The sequence below is a fragment of the Mesoplodon mirus genome (genome assembly GCF_964341445.2).
Source record: "Mesoplodon mirus genome assembly, chromosome: 8".
Taxonomy (NCBI): domain Eukaryota; kingdom Metazoa; phylum Chordata; class Mammalia; order Artiodactyla; family Ziphiidae; genus Mesoplodon; species Mesoplodon mirus.
In genome coordinates this window covers 105,392,500-105,408,662 of record NC_138984.1, presented here as the reverse complement: position 1 = coordinate 105,408,662, position 16,163 = coordinate 105,392,500, and the positions used below count along the sequence as shown (strand labels likewise).

Genomic DNA, 16,163 nt, shown 5'->3' with positions numbered 1-16,163 from the left:
TGGAGAAATGCCAGTCACCATAACAATAAATGTAAATGGCTAACTTCCACGGAGGGCCCTTGGTGTACCAGGGTCTTTATGTACATTATCTCAGCTCCTCTCACAGCACTGCAAAGCTCCATTTTACAGAGCAGGAAACTGAGGCTCAGAGATGTTAATGAACTTACTTACACTAGGTCCCACAGCTTGGTGAGCTGGGATTTGAACCCAGTTCATAGGAACCTGAAATCATGTTCTTTCTTCTATGGTAATTTGATTTCCAAGAAGACAAGGAGGAAAAGTTTGATGGCTTTCTTTTTACTATTTGGAGTCAAGAAGAGGAGAGATTTTGCTTTTAGGATTGGACTTAGAAAGAAGAAGGTGACACACTCATGTGCCAGGTCCTAAGGAAGCAGGCATGTCCCAAACTTTATCTCATTTATTCCAGGGGCTTCCAAAAACTGCGTGGATTTCTCAGAATAGTCAACAGCAGGTTTTTCTGAGGGTGGAAAATGGCTCCAGAAAACAGCCATTGCCGCACACTGTTGTTGGCAAGAGGAGCTCTAACCAAGACAAGGTGTTTTTTTGTTGTTGTTGTTTTGTGGTTTTTTTGCGGTACGCGGGCCTCTCACTGTTGTGGCCTCTCCCATTGTGGAGCACAGGCTCCGGCCGCGCAGGCCCAGCGGCCATGGCTCACGGGCCCAGCTGCTCCGCGGCTTGTGGAATCCTCCCGGACCGGGGCACAAACCCGTGTCCCCTGCATCGGCAGGCGGACTCTCAACCACTGCACCACCAGGGAAGCCCGACAAGGTGGTTTTTAATGCCAAGAGGCAACCTGTACTTGCCTCAGGGAAGCATGCCAGGCTCCACATGTGTTTGAGAGCTTCCACCAATGAGTCCAGCTCAGATGCCTTCTCTGCCCAGCTCCATGCCAGGCTGTGGGGAGACCCAGCCACCCCTGACTGGAGGGCCCTCCATGCAGCCCGCATCTTGGGGCTCCTACATTTGGACAGGCAAGGAACAGCGGGGGAGTGTAGGGTAGCAGGGCCTGGGAGGGCGCAGAGCTGGAGGCTGGCTGGGGAAGACGTCGAGATCAGCCTTGGCCCTTGCCCTACCTTACGTTGTCAGGCACAGGGAGCAGGAAGGGCGCTCCAAGCTGAGGGGACAACCCGCAGAGACACAGAGGTGAGGAACAGTGTTCCCAAACGATGTTCCCAGATGGGGACAATAGTACCTACTTGCAGGCTTGTGACGAGGCTGAGGGTTCCCATGTGTAATGCCTGGCACGTGGCGGGTGCTGAGTCAGTGTTGGTAGACCACCTGACCACAGCGGTGTCAGGAAGACCCATGGAGTGTTCAGGGATCAGAGGACACCAGTGGGCCTGCGTTGGGGCTCATGGAGGGGAGCAGTGGGCTACGAGGCTGGGGCTGGCTTGTGGAAGGCCTTGTGTGTTGGCTGAGGGCTGTGAGGGGCCAGAGGACGTGGTCACAGGGGACACTTCTGGACTGAGGGATGGAGCTGCAGCCACAGTTGCACTTTCTGGGCCACATGCAAAGCCCAGTTGCTGAACGACCCCCCAGGGCAGGCCACAGTCCTTTGAGGCACCTACTCCAAGGGCCCCCGGGGGCTGCCTAGATGGGCATTTTGCTTGTGGATGCTGATGGCAATGAACTGGGCGAGATGCTCACTCTTGGATGAGCGTTGGCCATTTTCCTTGAGTAGCGGGCATTGCTGGGCCAGAGACTAGGGGCCCACAGGGAGCCGAGGAAAGGCCCCGGGCCGGGATTCAGGGCCCCCTTGTGCTCCAGCCGTACCCTTACCTGGCAGATTGCTGGGCCTCAGTTTCCTCAGCTGCTCCGTGAGGAGCTTGGCCGAGATGCTCTCCGAGGCCCCGCTCGACCCTCCGGGGACCCCTCCTGATCCCCCCCCCACCTTCCTCCCCGCAGGTGCCCATCTGCAGTGACCAGCCAGAAGCCAAACGCGCCGTCTTGGAGCTGGCGCAGGCCATGGGCTTCACCCCCGTGGACATGGGGTCCCTGGCCTCGGCCCGGGAGGTGGAGGCCATGCCCCTGCGCCTCCTCCCAGGCTGGAAGGTGCCTGCTCTCCTGGCCCTGGGGCTCTTCGTCTTCTTCTACACCTACAACCTCATCCGGGATGTGCTGCAGCCCTACCTGCAGGAGGGCAAGAACAAGTTCTACCAGCTGCCTGTGTCCGTGGTCAACACAACGCTGCCCTGCGTGGCCTATGTGCTGCTGTCGCTGGTGTACCTGCCCGGCGTGGTGGCGGCGGCCCTGCAGCTGCGCCGCGGCACCAAGTACCGCCGCTTCCCCGACTGGCTGGACCACTGGCTGCAGCACCGCAAGCAGATCGGCCTGCTCAGCTTCTTCTGCGCCGCCCTGCACGCGCTGTACAGCTTCTGCCTGCCGCTGCGCCGCTCGCACCGCTACGAGCTGGTCAACCAGGCCATCAAGCAGGTACGGGGCTCGCCTGCTTCCTGCCAATCACAGCGCCGGGGGGGCGGCGCCCGGACAGGGTCACGCCCACATCCTGCTGTCCGAGGTTTGGCGTATCAGCGAGCAGAACGTGAAACGCGCTCTGCTCCCAAGCCAGGGAGACGAAGTGCAGCTGTGAGTTACAGAGGGTCCGTAGACGGTAGTGAAGTGCTAAGGAGGAAAGTCAAGCAGCGGGGGCGGGGTGTGGGGTGCAGGATTAAAGGGTGGTGAGGGAGGCCTGGCTGGGCGGGGGACGTGTGAGCCCAGGTCGGAAGGACAGGAGGACAGGAGCTGCCTGACACCTTTGAGGATCGGCAAGGAGGTCCTCTCCGTGGGGCCAGGGGACGGGGTGGTGGGCGGGGCCTGGGAGGCGGAAGCCACACCAGAGAGGCCTTAAAGGCTGAGGAACGGCTTGGGCCTTAGACTTGAAGCCAAGGAAAGGTTTTGACTAGAGGAGTGACGCGCCGTCTGGGGTTTTAACTGGCTCACTCTGCTGCCAGGTGGAGAACAGACAATCAAAGATCAACGCGGGGCTTCCCTGGTGGCGCAGTGGTTGAGAGTCCGCCTGCCGATGCGGGGGACACGGGTTCGTGCCCCGGTCCGGGATGATCCCACGTGCTGGGGAGCGGCTGGGCCCGTGAGCCATGGCTGCTGAGCCTGCGCGTCCAGAGCCTGTGCTCCGCAACGGGAAAGGCCACAGCAGTGAGAGGCCCGCGTACCGCAAAAAAATATATATATATATATATATCAAACGCACATGCTTGGAAACCAGTTAGGAGGCTGTGCAGGAACCCAGATGAGAGGCCGTGGGGGCTTGGAGTGGGCTGGGAGCAGCAGAGAGGCAAGAAGGTGTTGAAGGCATATTCTGAAGCCAGAGACACAGAATTGCTGTAATAGACATGGGATTCATGAGGTGGTGGAGGACGACTCTGGGTTTTCAGCCCGAGCGCCTGGAGGGATGGAGTTGCCATCCCCTGAGACGGGAAAGGCTGCAGGAGCATGTACTGGGGGGGCACAGTAATTATTCATTTAGGAAAGCCGTAGGATGCTCTTTGCCAGCAGGATTCCTGGGAACGGAGGGCCTTCGGGTCAACCCAGGTGGTATCACAGGCAGCATCCCCTGGCGCCTGTACCCACAGAAATCGTCCCCCCAGATGCTTCCTCTGGGATTACAAGCTCACGGGGCCTGATTCCGAGTCCCAAGCTCAGGTCTGCAAGCAACCCTGCCTTTCTTTATTTTCCCCAACCTGCTTAATTCCACCTCTAGTCCTCAGCCTCTGGCCTGGTGCGTGAGTCCTACCCACTCTAGAACACTTAGTCACCCAATGAGACACTTCTCTTCTACCCCTGGTTCCAGCTGCAGTTTTGTTCTTGCTTGGGAAGCAGGGATCTTACTGAGGCTGGGCCCTCCCCAGGTACACCCACCATGTGGCCATCCCCTCGGAGGCCTGACCACTTCCCAGAGCAGGACCAGGAGGCAAGGCTGGGCCACTTCCTGGGAACCACAGACCTCAGCCCCTGTTCACTCTAGTTGCTGCTTCCCTGCTGGCAGCTTCTCAAATGCCCTCGTCATTCCCCACCCCCAGACACCTGGCACCATTTCATCTGCAGGCTTGGGCTTTCATAAGAGAAAGGAGGAACCCCAGACTTCAGGCAAAGAAGCAAGACACCTGCTGGAAATGAGAGAGGAAGGGAAAAAATAATAGTCACTAACACTTAAAAAGAGCTTACTGTGTTCCAGGTACCATCTAAGAGCTTTACATACCCAGTGTGAATTCATTGAACTCTTATCCCTATAAGGCAGGTGCTGTTCTACCCTTATTCTACAGATGATAAAACTGAGGCACAGAGAGTTTAAGTAACTTGGGCAAAGTCACTCAGCCAGTCAGTGGCTGAGCTGGGATCCAGATCCAGCCAGTCTTCTCCAAATCCGTGTTCATTTTTTTTTTTACATCTTTATTGGAGTATAATTGCTTTACAATGGTGTGTTAGTTTCTGCTTTATAACAAAGTGAATCAGTTATACATATACATATGTTCTCATATCCCCTCCCTCTTGCGTCTCCCTCCCTCCCACCCTCCCTATCCCACCCCTCCAGGCAGTCACAAAGCACCGAGCTGATCTCCCTGTGCTATGCGGCTGCTTCCCACTAGCTATCTACCTTACGTTTGGTAGCGTATATATGTCCATGCCTCTCTTTCGCTTTCTCACAGCTTACCCTTCCCCCTCCCCATATCCTCAAGTCCATTCTCTAGTAGGTCTGTGTCTTTATTCCTGTCTCACCCCTAGGTTCTTCATGACATTTTTTTTTCTTAAATTCCATATATATGTGTTAGCATACGTGCCCGTACTGCTTTCTACCGGGAAAACAAGTCCAAATTAACAGTTGAATAAATGATCTCAGAACTCATTCATTCTCTGAGTTCTACTCTACCGGGCCCTGAGGCCACAGGATGAAATAAGACAGTCTCGTCCCTCACCTTAGCTGGCGTGGGGTAGCGTGGAGGCCTGCAGGCCAGAGCCCTAGACTCTTGTCCTCCAGCATCACTGACTGGAACAAAGATCTTGACCTTGAGCAAGTCACAACCCCTCTTTGGTCCTCAGGGCCCTGATGTAGATGGAGGTCTCACCCAGGGCTAATGTTTCTGATGCGCTTTGATATTTTCTTACTTCTAAGAAGAGTCAGCCCGCTGGGCAGGAAGCTCTGCGTGGCTCGTCAGAGAGTGGAGCAGTGTTTGCTGCCCAGGAGGTGGCAGGTGTTTCAGGCAGTGGATGGGGAAGCAGGCAATGCCCCCTCCCCACTAGAGCACGAGGCAAAACCCCTGCCCACCCTCTGACTGCCATTCTCCAAAGTCTCCGCCCTGCCAAGGCTCTCCTTGATATTACGTTAGTACAGTTTTGCCATGATGCAAATGCCAGGGCACAGAGGGGCCCGTGTGAGGGAATTTTCCCTGAGTTCCAAAGCCCTTAAAGGCTGCAGCACCGCCCCCCCGCCCCCCGCCGTGGAGGTTGCCAGGCAACCATCACTCCCACAGGACAGATCAGAGACAGACAGCCAGGCCTGTCAGGCAAAGGGGCTGAACCTTGTTCTGCGGAGTTCTGGCTGATGTGGCTCGTCAGGGAGGGGAGTGGAGATGCGGGGGGGCGGGGATGAACAGGGCAGAGCAGCCCAGAGAGGGATGCGCAGCCAAAAGTCCGTCAGTGGTGCCTTAGGAACGCACGTCAGGATCAAACTCCGAAATCAAGGTAAAGATCAAAGAAAAGGTTTCACCCACACACCGTTTTCTCCGCCCTGTCACCCCAAATCAAGTCCAGGCTGTCAGAGAGAACTGTCTAAATCTCACCTCTGAGTCGCCTGCCCTTGAGCCCTTCAGCTTCTCACTTGCAACCTACAGGGAGAGGAAACCCCACACGTGGATGGCAGCGTTCCATCTCTTGTTGACAAACACTGTCCTGGTCGTGCTCAAGGTGGCCAGCTTGATTAGCTCTGAACATGAGAGAATCATTAGGGGAGCGGAGAGCTGGTTCACCTAAGTCCCAGTTTGCCGTCTGTGACACTGGCCGCTGGGGAGCCCTGAGAACAGCACCGTAGTTCAGTCAGTTGGGTGAGACTCCCACAGGCTACTGAAGGTGGCTGGGAGCCAGATGCTTATGCAGGTTCCGCATCCCACCCCTTCCCAGTGTCGCGGCTGAGTGGAAATATTAGAGGAAAAAACAAGACATTTTGCAAGCAGATGTGGTGTGTGTAATCATCCAAGCTCTGACTTGTGACATTAACTGCCTGATCTTACCAAAATGCAGAAAGGAGCGACTAATGAAGTATATTTGAAGAACAAACAACTTACAACTCGGGGATGACCCACTGAGCGGCCGTCGTTAGCGCAGGGAAGGTGTGAGTTAGCCTTCTCTGGGCTCAGTTACGTGGGAGACCTCCCTGCCTCCTGCAGGGTACCGTCGGCCCCGCCTTTCTCGCTAGTGCTGACATTCATTTGGCACACAGCAAAATCACAGGATTTTAGATGTGACCTCTTCCACCTCTGTCAGTGGAGAAACGGAGGCCCAGAGATGGAGTTGCCCAGTCTCACAGGACTTGTGGTCAGGGTGAGAACCTGGGTCCCCAGACTCCTGGTCCTTTTGTGGCTTAAAGGCACCAGTGAGAGCCAGCCTGCCCTGCAATAGAACAGAGGCCCTTGTTTCTCTCAAATTGCAGGAAAAGTACCCAGTGGATGGCATTTTCTCAGTTTCTTTCAACGTTCTCTCATAAGCTTTTCAACCATTTTTGCTCAGACCACTAGATCCATTTTTAATATTATATCTTCTAACTGCACTTGGGTTATTTTTCTCCTGCTGAAATAGTTTCTCAAAAACCTGTACGAGTCACTCTGTTTTGCGAAGCAGAGACCTACCTACTAAAGCCCAGTCACATTTCCTAATGGAAATGCTGTTCCTTGTTGTGTGGGTAAAATTGAAGCAGCGGTGTTTCCTGGTATTTCTCAGAAAACATCTTGACTTCCAGGAACTCTGCAATGTGGTCTAGTTCGGAAGTAATGGTTCTGATAGAAGGATCTTGATAAAAGCTCTTCCTTGTGTGCACGGTACGAGTGAGCGTCGGCCAGGCTGGGGGGGAAGGTGGGGCTGAGGTGCAAGGGGTCTCTGAGTGGGGAGGGAGGGGTTAGAAACCTCTGGGCCTGCAGGGGCTCCCCCATTGGTGCGTGCCTGGGGCTCACTGGGGGATTCCAGAACTCTGTGAGGGCAGGTATCTTTGCTCTCTGCAGCCCAGGGCCTAGCACATAGTAGGTGCTTCATAAGCACCTACTGTGTGCCAGGGGCTTCATAAGTGCTCATGGGCCCACTTGGTGAATGGATGTCGGCCTCTGTTGCCTGGCAGTGGTTGACTCAAAGTTACATTCCTCAGACAGAAATGGGGAGCTGGGTGGGAAGATGGGAGCTGGGGGCTGGTTAGGAAATGTTGAGGGGTTTGGTGTATGTGTGTCTGGAATATGAGCCAGTGACAGGGGCAGCTTGGGGGACCAAGGATCCAGGGTGAGACAGGCTGGGAAGGAAAGTAGTCAGCAGAGGCAACAGCCTGTCTGGCTGAAGGGATTCTGAGTTAAGAGACCGCCTCCTTCCTGCTGGGGATTTGGGCATCAGAAAACCTTGTGAGATGGTCATATTTGAAGGTTCTTTATGTCTTGTCAAATTCTCTGGCTCCTTACTCTTGGCTTATGTGACTGTTCTGGTCGACTGGCCCCGGACAGATTTGTGAAAGCCGTGGGGAGGGAGGAGCCTTGTGTTCCGAGCCAGCTGCCTGGGTCCTGATCTCAGCTCTGCCATCTCCTAAGCTGTGTGTGACCATGGAAAGGTTACTTGATCTCTGTGCCTCATTTCCCTCATCTGGAAAATGGGGACAATAGTGACCTCTGCCTCACGGGGTTGCTGTAAGGCTCAGGTGAGCTGATACCTGAGAAGCGCTTAAAACAGAGCCAGACACACGTTACACAGAGTGGAAAGTGGACGTGTAGGTCGTTACTGCGTTTCCCGTCCTGAATTCCTTGCTCGCCCAAATCCCAGGGCATCGACCTTGGCCACAGTGTTCATGGTTTCCTTTCCATCCACACCAGGTCTTGGCCAATAAAAGTCACCTCTGGATCGAGGAGGAAGTCTGGCGGATGGAGATCTACCTGTCCCTGGGAGTGCTGGCCTTCGGCACGCTGTCCCTGCTGGCTGTCACCTCACTGCCATCCATCGCAAATTCACTCAGCTGGAGGGAGTTCAGCTTTGTTCAGGTAAAGGGGTTCTGTCCCTGCTGGTGAGCCTCGGCGTGGCCCTGGCCCTGCCTCTCCTGTGCAAGCACCTTCCCACCCGCGTGCCGCCTGGGCTTTCGCAATCTGTGCAACAGAACCGCTCAGTCAGGTGCCCGGGCCTCCCCAAGCCTGGCAGGCTCACCCAAGTCTCCTGATAAAGGGGCTGCCTGAGACGAGCTCATCCTTGTGACACCGAGGGATGCCAGATCTAGGCATGTGTAAAAATCAGACAGCAGAATGCTGAACCCTAGACTACACATTCTCAGTATCTACAATTCTTGGGCTTCCCAAACAAAATCCCATAATACGCAGTCACTGGACGTGTCACTGATCTGTCTGGGCAGTCAGTGAGCCCTTGGGTGAGTCGAACTGCCCAGCCAGCACCCTCAGTTGAACCCGGCCCTGTTGTTTCCTTTAACCTCTTTTTTTTTTTTTTTTTTTTTAAGAAGATGTTGGGGGTAGGAGTTTATTAATTAATTTATTTATTTTTGCTGTGTTGGGTCTTCGTTTCTGTGCAAGGGCTTTCTCTAGTTGTGGCAAGCGGGGGCCACTCTTCATCGTGGTGCGCGGGCCTCTCACTATCGCGGCCTCTCTTGTTGTGGAGCACAGGCTCCAGACGCGCAGGCTCAGTAGTTGTGGCTCACGGGCCCAGTTGCTCCGCGGCATGTGGGATCCTCCCGGACCAGGGCTCGAACCCGTGTCCCTTGCATTAGCAGGCAGATTCTCAACCACTGCGCCACCAGGGAAGCCCTCCTTTAACCTCTTGATTCATGCAGGGTGGATGGGAGGTGAAATTAGGACCTTCAGTTTATAGGAAATAAAACACAGCATTTCCCAAAGGACACCATTCGTACTAAAAAGGACATGTAGAGGCAACTAAATCTGGGAAAAGATTTGCTTCCCGCTCAGCGAGTCACAGTGCACTTTGGCACATCGAGTACTGTCTACAACAAGCAAACCTTGTTAAGCAGACTTATTTCAGTATTAGCGTCCTCCCTCCCCCCACCTCGCCCCCATTTTTCTTTCACTGTCTACACTCCACAGAACACACTTTGGAAGATGCTACTAGTGGCAAAGGTTCTTTATGCATTTATTCACTCAGTGTTTATTGAACACATACTGCATGCCCAGCGTCATGCTAGACCTGGGATGCAAGAGGGAACGAGACAGGTATAGCCACGTTTTCATTATAAGGACCACTGAGACAGGGACATTTTTTACATTCCTTTGGCATCTCCCACTGTTCTCCATACAGAGCACGTGGTCAGCCCCCAGGTGCTGGCAGATTAACTCACCCCCTCCACTGATGGGTGCCAATACTGGGTTCTGCCATCCATATGGTATCAGGGCTGGGAACAGATATCACACCCACCCCCGATGTCAAAAAAAATCTGTCCCATATCTTCTCTATGCAGCAAGGACACAGTACGGGATTCCAAGAGGGACACCAACAGGGCCGCGCTCTTATGTAATCCAAATTAATTATCCCCCATTGGGGATGCATGCGTACCCTAGAACAAAAGAGAGTTGTGGGGTCTTGGGGTTTTTTTTAAGTGTGTCTGTTTCTGAATCTCACTGGCTCTGCTCATCTCGGAAGGTCTCTGGAGGCGTGCTCAGGCCTGACACATGCCAGCAAAAGGGGAAAGAAAGAATTTTATTTATCTGCCACTAATCCTCACGTGTCGCACACCCAAATCTGGGATTTTCGTGTTCCTGCCTGGAGTACGCTGGGGTGCATAGTTTATCCACAACTAAAACAGACTGCAGTTTGCTCCCCTCACCGGAAAGGTGCTCCCTTAAGCAGCTGTAGATTAGAAGCCCCAGCTCCAGCTGCCAGAGAAAGCCGGGGAATTTGGTTTTGTTAGCAAAAGCTGACTGGGACTCCGCAGCTGTTCTACTTTACATACTGAAGAGTCGAAATACAAGTAGGAAAGTCCTTATGCTGCTGCAAGAAGAGGGGGGTGGAAAGCCGAGAGATGGGTAGAAAGACAGGGTTTTACGTGAGGAAATCAAATGCCGACATTCTGTTCACAAATGCTCTATCTCCCTGGAGTGCTGATACAGAGGAGGAACCGGCACATCCCAGCTCTGTAACCATTAGCAGGTCACGTGTGCTCCCCGAGCCTCACTTTACACTCTTGTAAAATGGAGTTAGTTCCCTACAGATGTGTTGTGAGCCACTGTGCAAGATTACGTGTAAAAGAAAAATACAAAGCAATTTGCTGTGATTCTCGGGGCATGTAGCCACATTTCCATGATCTCTGACTAAAGTCACCCATTTCTGACTCAGTAGGAGGCAGCAAGAGACAGGCAAGAGACTCCCACCCGGAGCCGCAGAATGGTCCGGGGCAGTGTTTGCAAACGGCAGTTGACACTTGTTGGTGGGTCATGAAATCGATTTTGTGGACCACAACAAGCTTTTTTTTTTTTTTTTTTTTTTTTGCGGTACGCGGGCCTCTCACTGCCGTGGCCTCTCCCGTTGCGGAGCACAGGCTCCGGACGCGCAGGCTCAGCGGCCATGGCTCACGGACCCAGCCACTCCGCGGCATGTGGGATCTTCCCGGACCAGGGCTCGAACCCGTGTCCCCTGCATCGGCAGGCAGACTCTCAACCACTGCGCCACCAGGGAAGCCCACAACAAGCTTTTTAAATGTGAAATAGAGTAGAACGTCTCCAAAAATGTCAGAGTTCTTTACATGTTCTACGCACAGACATTTTTTCAGTTGTATCAATTCAGTAGTTATATATACATATGTGGGCATACTTCACTGTGTACTGGGCAGTAATGAAAATGTGATTCTTAATGTGAGCCACCATCAAAAAGTTTGAAGTCACGGAGCTCTTGGAGAAATGCAGATACCCAGGACTATCCTTGACCTGTGGACTCAGATGCCCGGGGTTGGCTCTAGAGTCTGTTTTTATAGGCTCCTTGGGTGACTTAAGTGCACGTGATGCAGTATGTGACAATCTCTGGGGTGGGGGACACAGGCTGTGAAGCCAGCAGACCTGGGTTTCAGTCCCAAGACCACCACTTACCAGCCCTGCACCACTAGACAGTTCCTTAGCATCTCCAAGCATCTGTGTCCTGTCTTGTCTGTGTCCACCTCCTGTAGTCATTGGGAGGATCTGTGTTGAGGACATGTATACATGCACCCAATAGTGGCTGTACAGGTTTTTGTTTTTGGGGTTTGTTTTTTTTGCAGTATGTGGGCCTCTCACTGCTGTGGCCTCTCCCGTTGCGGAGCACAGGCTCCGGATGCGCAGGCTCAGCGGCCATGGCTCACGGGCCCAGCCGCTCCGCGGCATGTGGGATCCTCCCAGACCGGGGCACGAACCCGTGTCCCATGCATGGGCAGGCGAACTCTCAACCACTGCACCACCAGGGAAGCCCTGGCTCTACAGGTTTTGAGGTGAGCTGCAACCTTCTCCTGTAAGGTGAGCACTGCTTTACGACAAGGAGATACGTGGACCCCATTTCCTTTCCCAGCCACGAATGACTGCGACAGGTCACCAGGGCTTAGAAAGTGGCTGTGGAGACACCGTGGTTCTCAGTGCTCCTGGCCTGACCCCTGGGTCTGTAATGATTTATTGAGCTGGAAAGCCATCAAAACAGGGTGTGGATTCCACAGACGTGACTTGTGCTTACGTGTATCCTTTTGTTCCTGAGGCTGTTTTCGAAGTTTTTAACCTGGGGTTTTGTTTGTCTGGGTGTTTTTGTTGCTGTGGTTTTGGTTTGGTTTCGGCTCTGCTAACTGCTCCCAATTAGGCCAGTTAAACATTGTCAGATCGCCAGATACCCAGGTCGGTGCAGCTCCCCTGGACAGAGAAGGTAGTGTTCGGCTCTTAGCACCTTGGTTCTGCCCCATTGTTAGAGGAGCTTCCTGTGGCCTTGCCCACTCCAGCCACCGGCCTGAGATAATAAAAGAGCCCTGTTCTGACCCCAGCTTTGTGAGCGATTGTCCAAAGCCCCTTCCCGCCACAGTAGCAGCCACCAACAACCTGGCTGTTTCTTTTTTGCTAACAAGCTTACATATAATAAAAAATGACCCTAGCTTGTTGTGGGCGTTATGAATTGCTCCGTGACGATGCCTCCCTTTCTTTTGGCTTCCTTTGACTGTTCTGGGATTTTTAAAATTGTTCCCGAGGAGAGAGGGTTTTAGGGAAACGAACTTGCTGGAATCATCCAGGCTTCCCACTGGGATTGGAAAGTCAGAAGGCCCTTGGTTACTGGCTGGCCTCTGGTTACAGTCTGGAACCACCATGGGATTCTGGATGGCAAAGGGGAGAGGATATATGGGCAGGAGCAGGCCTTCATACTCTCCCAGGGCGTGTCTTGTTTGCCCAGCACAGTCCGTCACTCCCCAGATTAGGGCAGGGCACAGTGGTGAACATGGGCCAAACACTGGAGCCCCAGGGCATGTCACTGAGGGAGGTGCCAAGGCCTTTCTGGGGCCACCAGGACTCAGTTCCCAGGCCTGGGTGGCTTCTCACTGCTGCAGCATCTGGGAGAGCTTCACGGTGCAGGGTGTGAGCCCTTTCAGGCCCTTGTTGGGTCTTTGCCTAAGGAACAGAAAGGACCGGGTCCACCCCAATCAAATAGCCTGGGCAGAGGGACCTTGAAGACTTCTCAACCTGAAGTTAGAAGGGCTCAGGTGATAAGTCTCCTAAATTAGTGGTTCTTAGTCCTGTCTGCATGTCAGCATCATCTCTGAGCTTAAAAAAGCTACCATGCCTGAGCTCCACCCCTATCCAATTTAATCTGATTTTCTGGGACCAGTGCCTGGGCATTAAGATTTTCCCCATGCTCCCCAGATGATTTTACCATGTAGCCAGATTTGAAAACCATGCCTCAGGCCGCTAAACTCTCAGGGGTAAAAAGGCAGGTCCCAGCCATCTCAGCAAAGCCCAGTGAATTCGCCTGAGTAAGGGGAGCAACAGTTTGGGACTTGGAAGCTGGTTGGGGAATAACAAGGTGGTTTTCAGGCTAGTTCAAGATTTATTCCTGACGGTCAGTGCTGGGGCCTTTCCTCCCCCCAATTTTTTTTTATTGTGGTAAAGTAACATCACAAAATTTATCACCTTAACCGTTTTGAAGTGTGCAGTTCAGTAATATTAAGTATATTCACTGTGTTGTGTAATCATCACCACCATCTCTCTCTCCAGAGCTCTTTTCATCTTGCAGAACTGAAACTCTCTCCCCGTTAAACACTAACTCCCCACTCCTCTCTTCTCCCAGCCTCTGGCAAGTACCGTTCTACATTCTGGCCCAGTGGTTTTTACTGCCCCATACAGGCACCTTATATCAGTGGAATTATCCAGTACTTGTCTTTCTGTGACTGGCTTATTTCACTTAGCGTCATGTCCTCAAGGTTCATCCATATTGTAGCCTGTGACAGAAGTTTATTCTTATTTAAGGCTGAATAGTATTCCATTGTAGAGAGATACTACATTTTGCTTATCTGTCTGTCAGTGGACACTGGGGCTGCTTCTACATTTGAGCTATTATGAATAATGCTGCTGTGAACATGGGTGTATAAATAACTCTTCAAGACCCTGCTTTCAGTTATTTTGGGCGTATACCAGAAGTGGAATTGCTGGAGCACATGGTGATTGTATGTTTAATTCACTGAGGATCCTCCATACCATTTTCCATAGTAGCTGCACCCTTGTACACCCCCACTAGCAGTGCATAAGGGTTTTAATTTCTCCACCTCTGCGCCAACACTTGTTTTCTTAATAGTAGCCATCCTAATGGGTGTGAAGTGATTTTGATTTGCATTTCCCTGATGATGAGCGATGTTGAGCATCTCTTCATGTGTTTACTGGCCATTCAGATATCTTCTTTGGAGAAATTTCTATTCAAGTCCTTTGCCTATTTTTGAATTGGGTTGTTTGTTTTTGTTGTTGTTGAGTTTAAGAGTTCTCTATATAGTCTGGATATTAATCCCAAATATTTTCTCAATGCTGGGGACTTTTTTAACCCCAGTCTTCATTATCAATAGATCAGAACTTAGAAAAAGTTGGTGTGGTTCAGAAGTTGCTACGAGATTTGGAAGCTTGATAGACACGTCTGGAGGTGACAAGGATTTGGTTACACGTGACTCACAGTCAAAGAGGCTTCCATTTGGGGGCTGACCGTTTGCACAGGACACGGGAAGTAGCTGTGGGTAGTAGCATAGAGCCAACCATGGCCTTTCCCAACAGGCTGTGCTGAGCCAGGAAGTTGTTAAGGATGTAAGAAAAAGATCCTTAAGTGGTCACAAAGCCAAAGGGAACCAGAGATGGCTAGGAAGGATAGAGACTGGGGATCATTTGGCAGCTAGTATTTTGTTTAGGGTCAAAAATGTTATACTGTGAACCTGTCTATGAACTTGTATGTATAGCCATTACTATTTTTAGTAAAACATTACAAACAACTCTTCTGAGCCATGTGCTTCCACTTACTGAGGTTCACCACCCTGGCGTTTACACTGGAGAAGGTGGAAGCAGCAAAGCGCCCCCCGTGCTAGGGAGGAGCGAGAATGAGGCACGGCAGCAGAATCAGACCCACTGAGAGCCGTGTCTGCGGGGAGTGCAAACAAGACAGTGTCCCTCAGCCAAGCCCCTGGATTGATGCTGACAAGCTGGGCTGGAAGGAAATCCAGGAGGCCTGATTCCAGTTTCTCTGTGGAAAGCTCAAAACCAACCCGTAAAGCGCACCCTGAGGTATCGTCATGCTGCCTGCCACATTTCAGTTAAAGCCTTGCAGTGTCTCGTTGGAGAAAATGCAAATGTGTCCATTGCTTGATGGGTCACTGCTGTCTTCATTCCTTGTGTAATAAACACGGGTCTCTCCCGCCCGGAATCTCTTGGTGCCCTGTGCCCCTCCTCTCGACCCTCCACGAAGTCCTAACCCTGGCTGCCCTCAGCTCCGCCCCACTGCCTGCCAGGTCTGGGGGCTGAAGAATGCTGCAGCTACACAGCACTTTCCCTACAATTCTGACTTGACTTTTGTCATCACTTCCTTCTCACCGAGGCTAATCAAGCAACTTGCCGAGGGTCACAGTGTCAGTTGAGACTAGCACCAGCAGCGGAATCCGGAAGGCATCATTTGTAGTTTGCAAGAAACCCTACATGCAAGAGCTTCCCAGAGCCTACAGTTACAGATCATCACTTCCTGGCTATTGTCACATCACTCTTCCCATAGAGAGTCATGATTGTCTAGCACTTGGGGTGACGAGGAGGTGCTCATGGCTGGAAGTGACCCACAGAAGCCCACACCTGGCTCAAGGGGCAAGATGCTCTGCTGTACGATGGCTTGGAGCATTTCCATTTGGATCTGGGACGGTCTTGATCTCCCCAGCATCACTAATCTCCTTCCGGGCAGGAGAGTAATCCTGGCGGGGTTTGTACCTGGGGCGTTCATAGCACAGAGCATGGGCAGGAGGTGAGGGACCAGCACCCACAGAAAGCATCCGTGTGATGCTGCGGGCTTTATATACAGTGTCAGGACAACTAGCCTGCAAGCCCTTGTGAGTCACCTTCACTATTGGTGCCAAATCCATGTGCCAAGTAAATTTTTCCTTTGTGTTTATCTTTAAACCAACTTAAGATCCACTCACTTTTTACCTGGCTGTATCTTATGCCAAATATTATCTGTGAAATTATGATTTTGATATGCTAGCAGACACATTACTCTGTACACATGAAAAGATACACAAAACTAGTGATATGTTTTTAAACTTCTTTAAATTTAATTCCATCTTGAGTCCTTTTGCAGCCACCAGAGGTATGAATAATACAGTTTGGGGGAAAGCATTGGGTTTTTTTGTTTTTGTTTTTTAATATATTTATTTTTGGCTGCGTTGGGTCTTTGTTGCTGCGCAGGGCTTTCTCTAGTTGCAGCGA

At 52.1% G+C, this 16,163-nt stretch overlaps 1 protein-coding gene across 5 annotated transcripts in view; it reads left to right on the top strand.

Moving 5' to 3' along the window:
- The window catches only part of STEAP3 (STEAP3 metalloreductase), a 102,238-nt gene that overhangs the window by 30,551 nt on the left and 55,524 nt on the right, over positions 1–16,163 (top strand). For all 5 annotated transcript variants that reach the window (XM_082630785.1, XM_082630784.1, XM_082630781.1 and 2 more), the window contains 2 exons: positions 1,927–2,454; positions 8,094–8,258. In XM_082630785.1, coding sequence (XP_082486911.1) covers positions 1,927–2,454; positions 8,094–8,258 — 693 coding nt within the window. The remainder of the gene's footprint in view (positions 1–1,926; positions 2,455–8,093; positions 8,259–16,163) is intronic.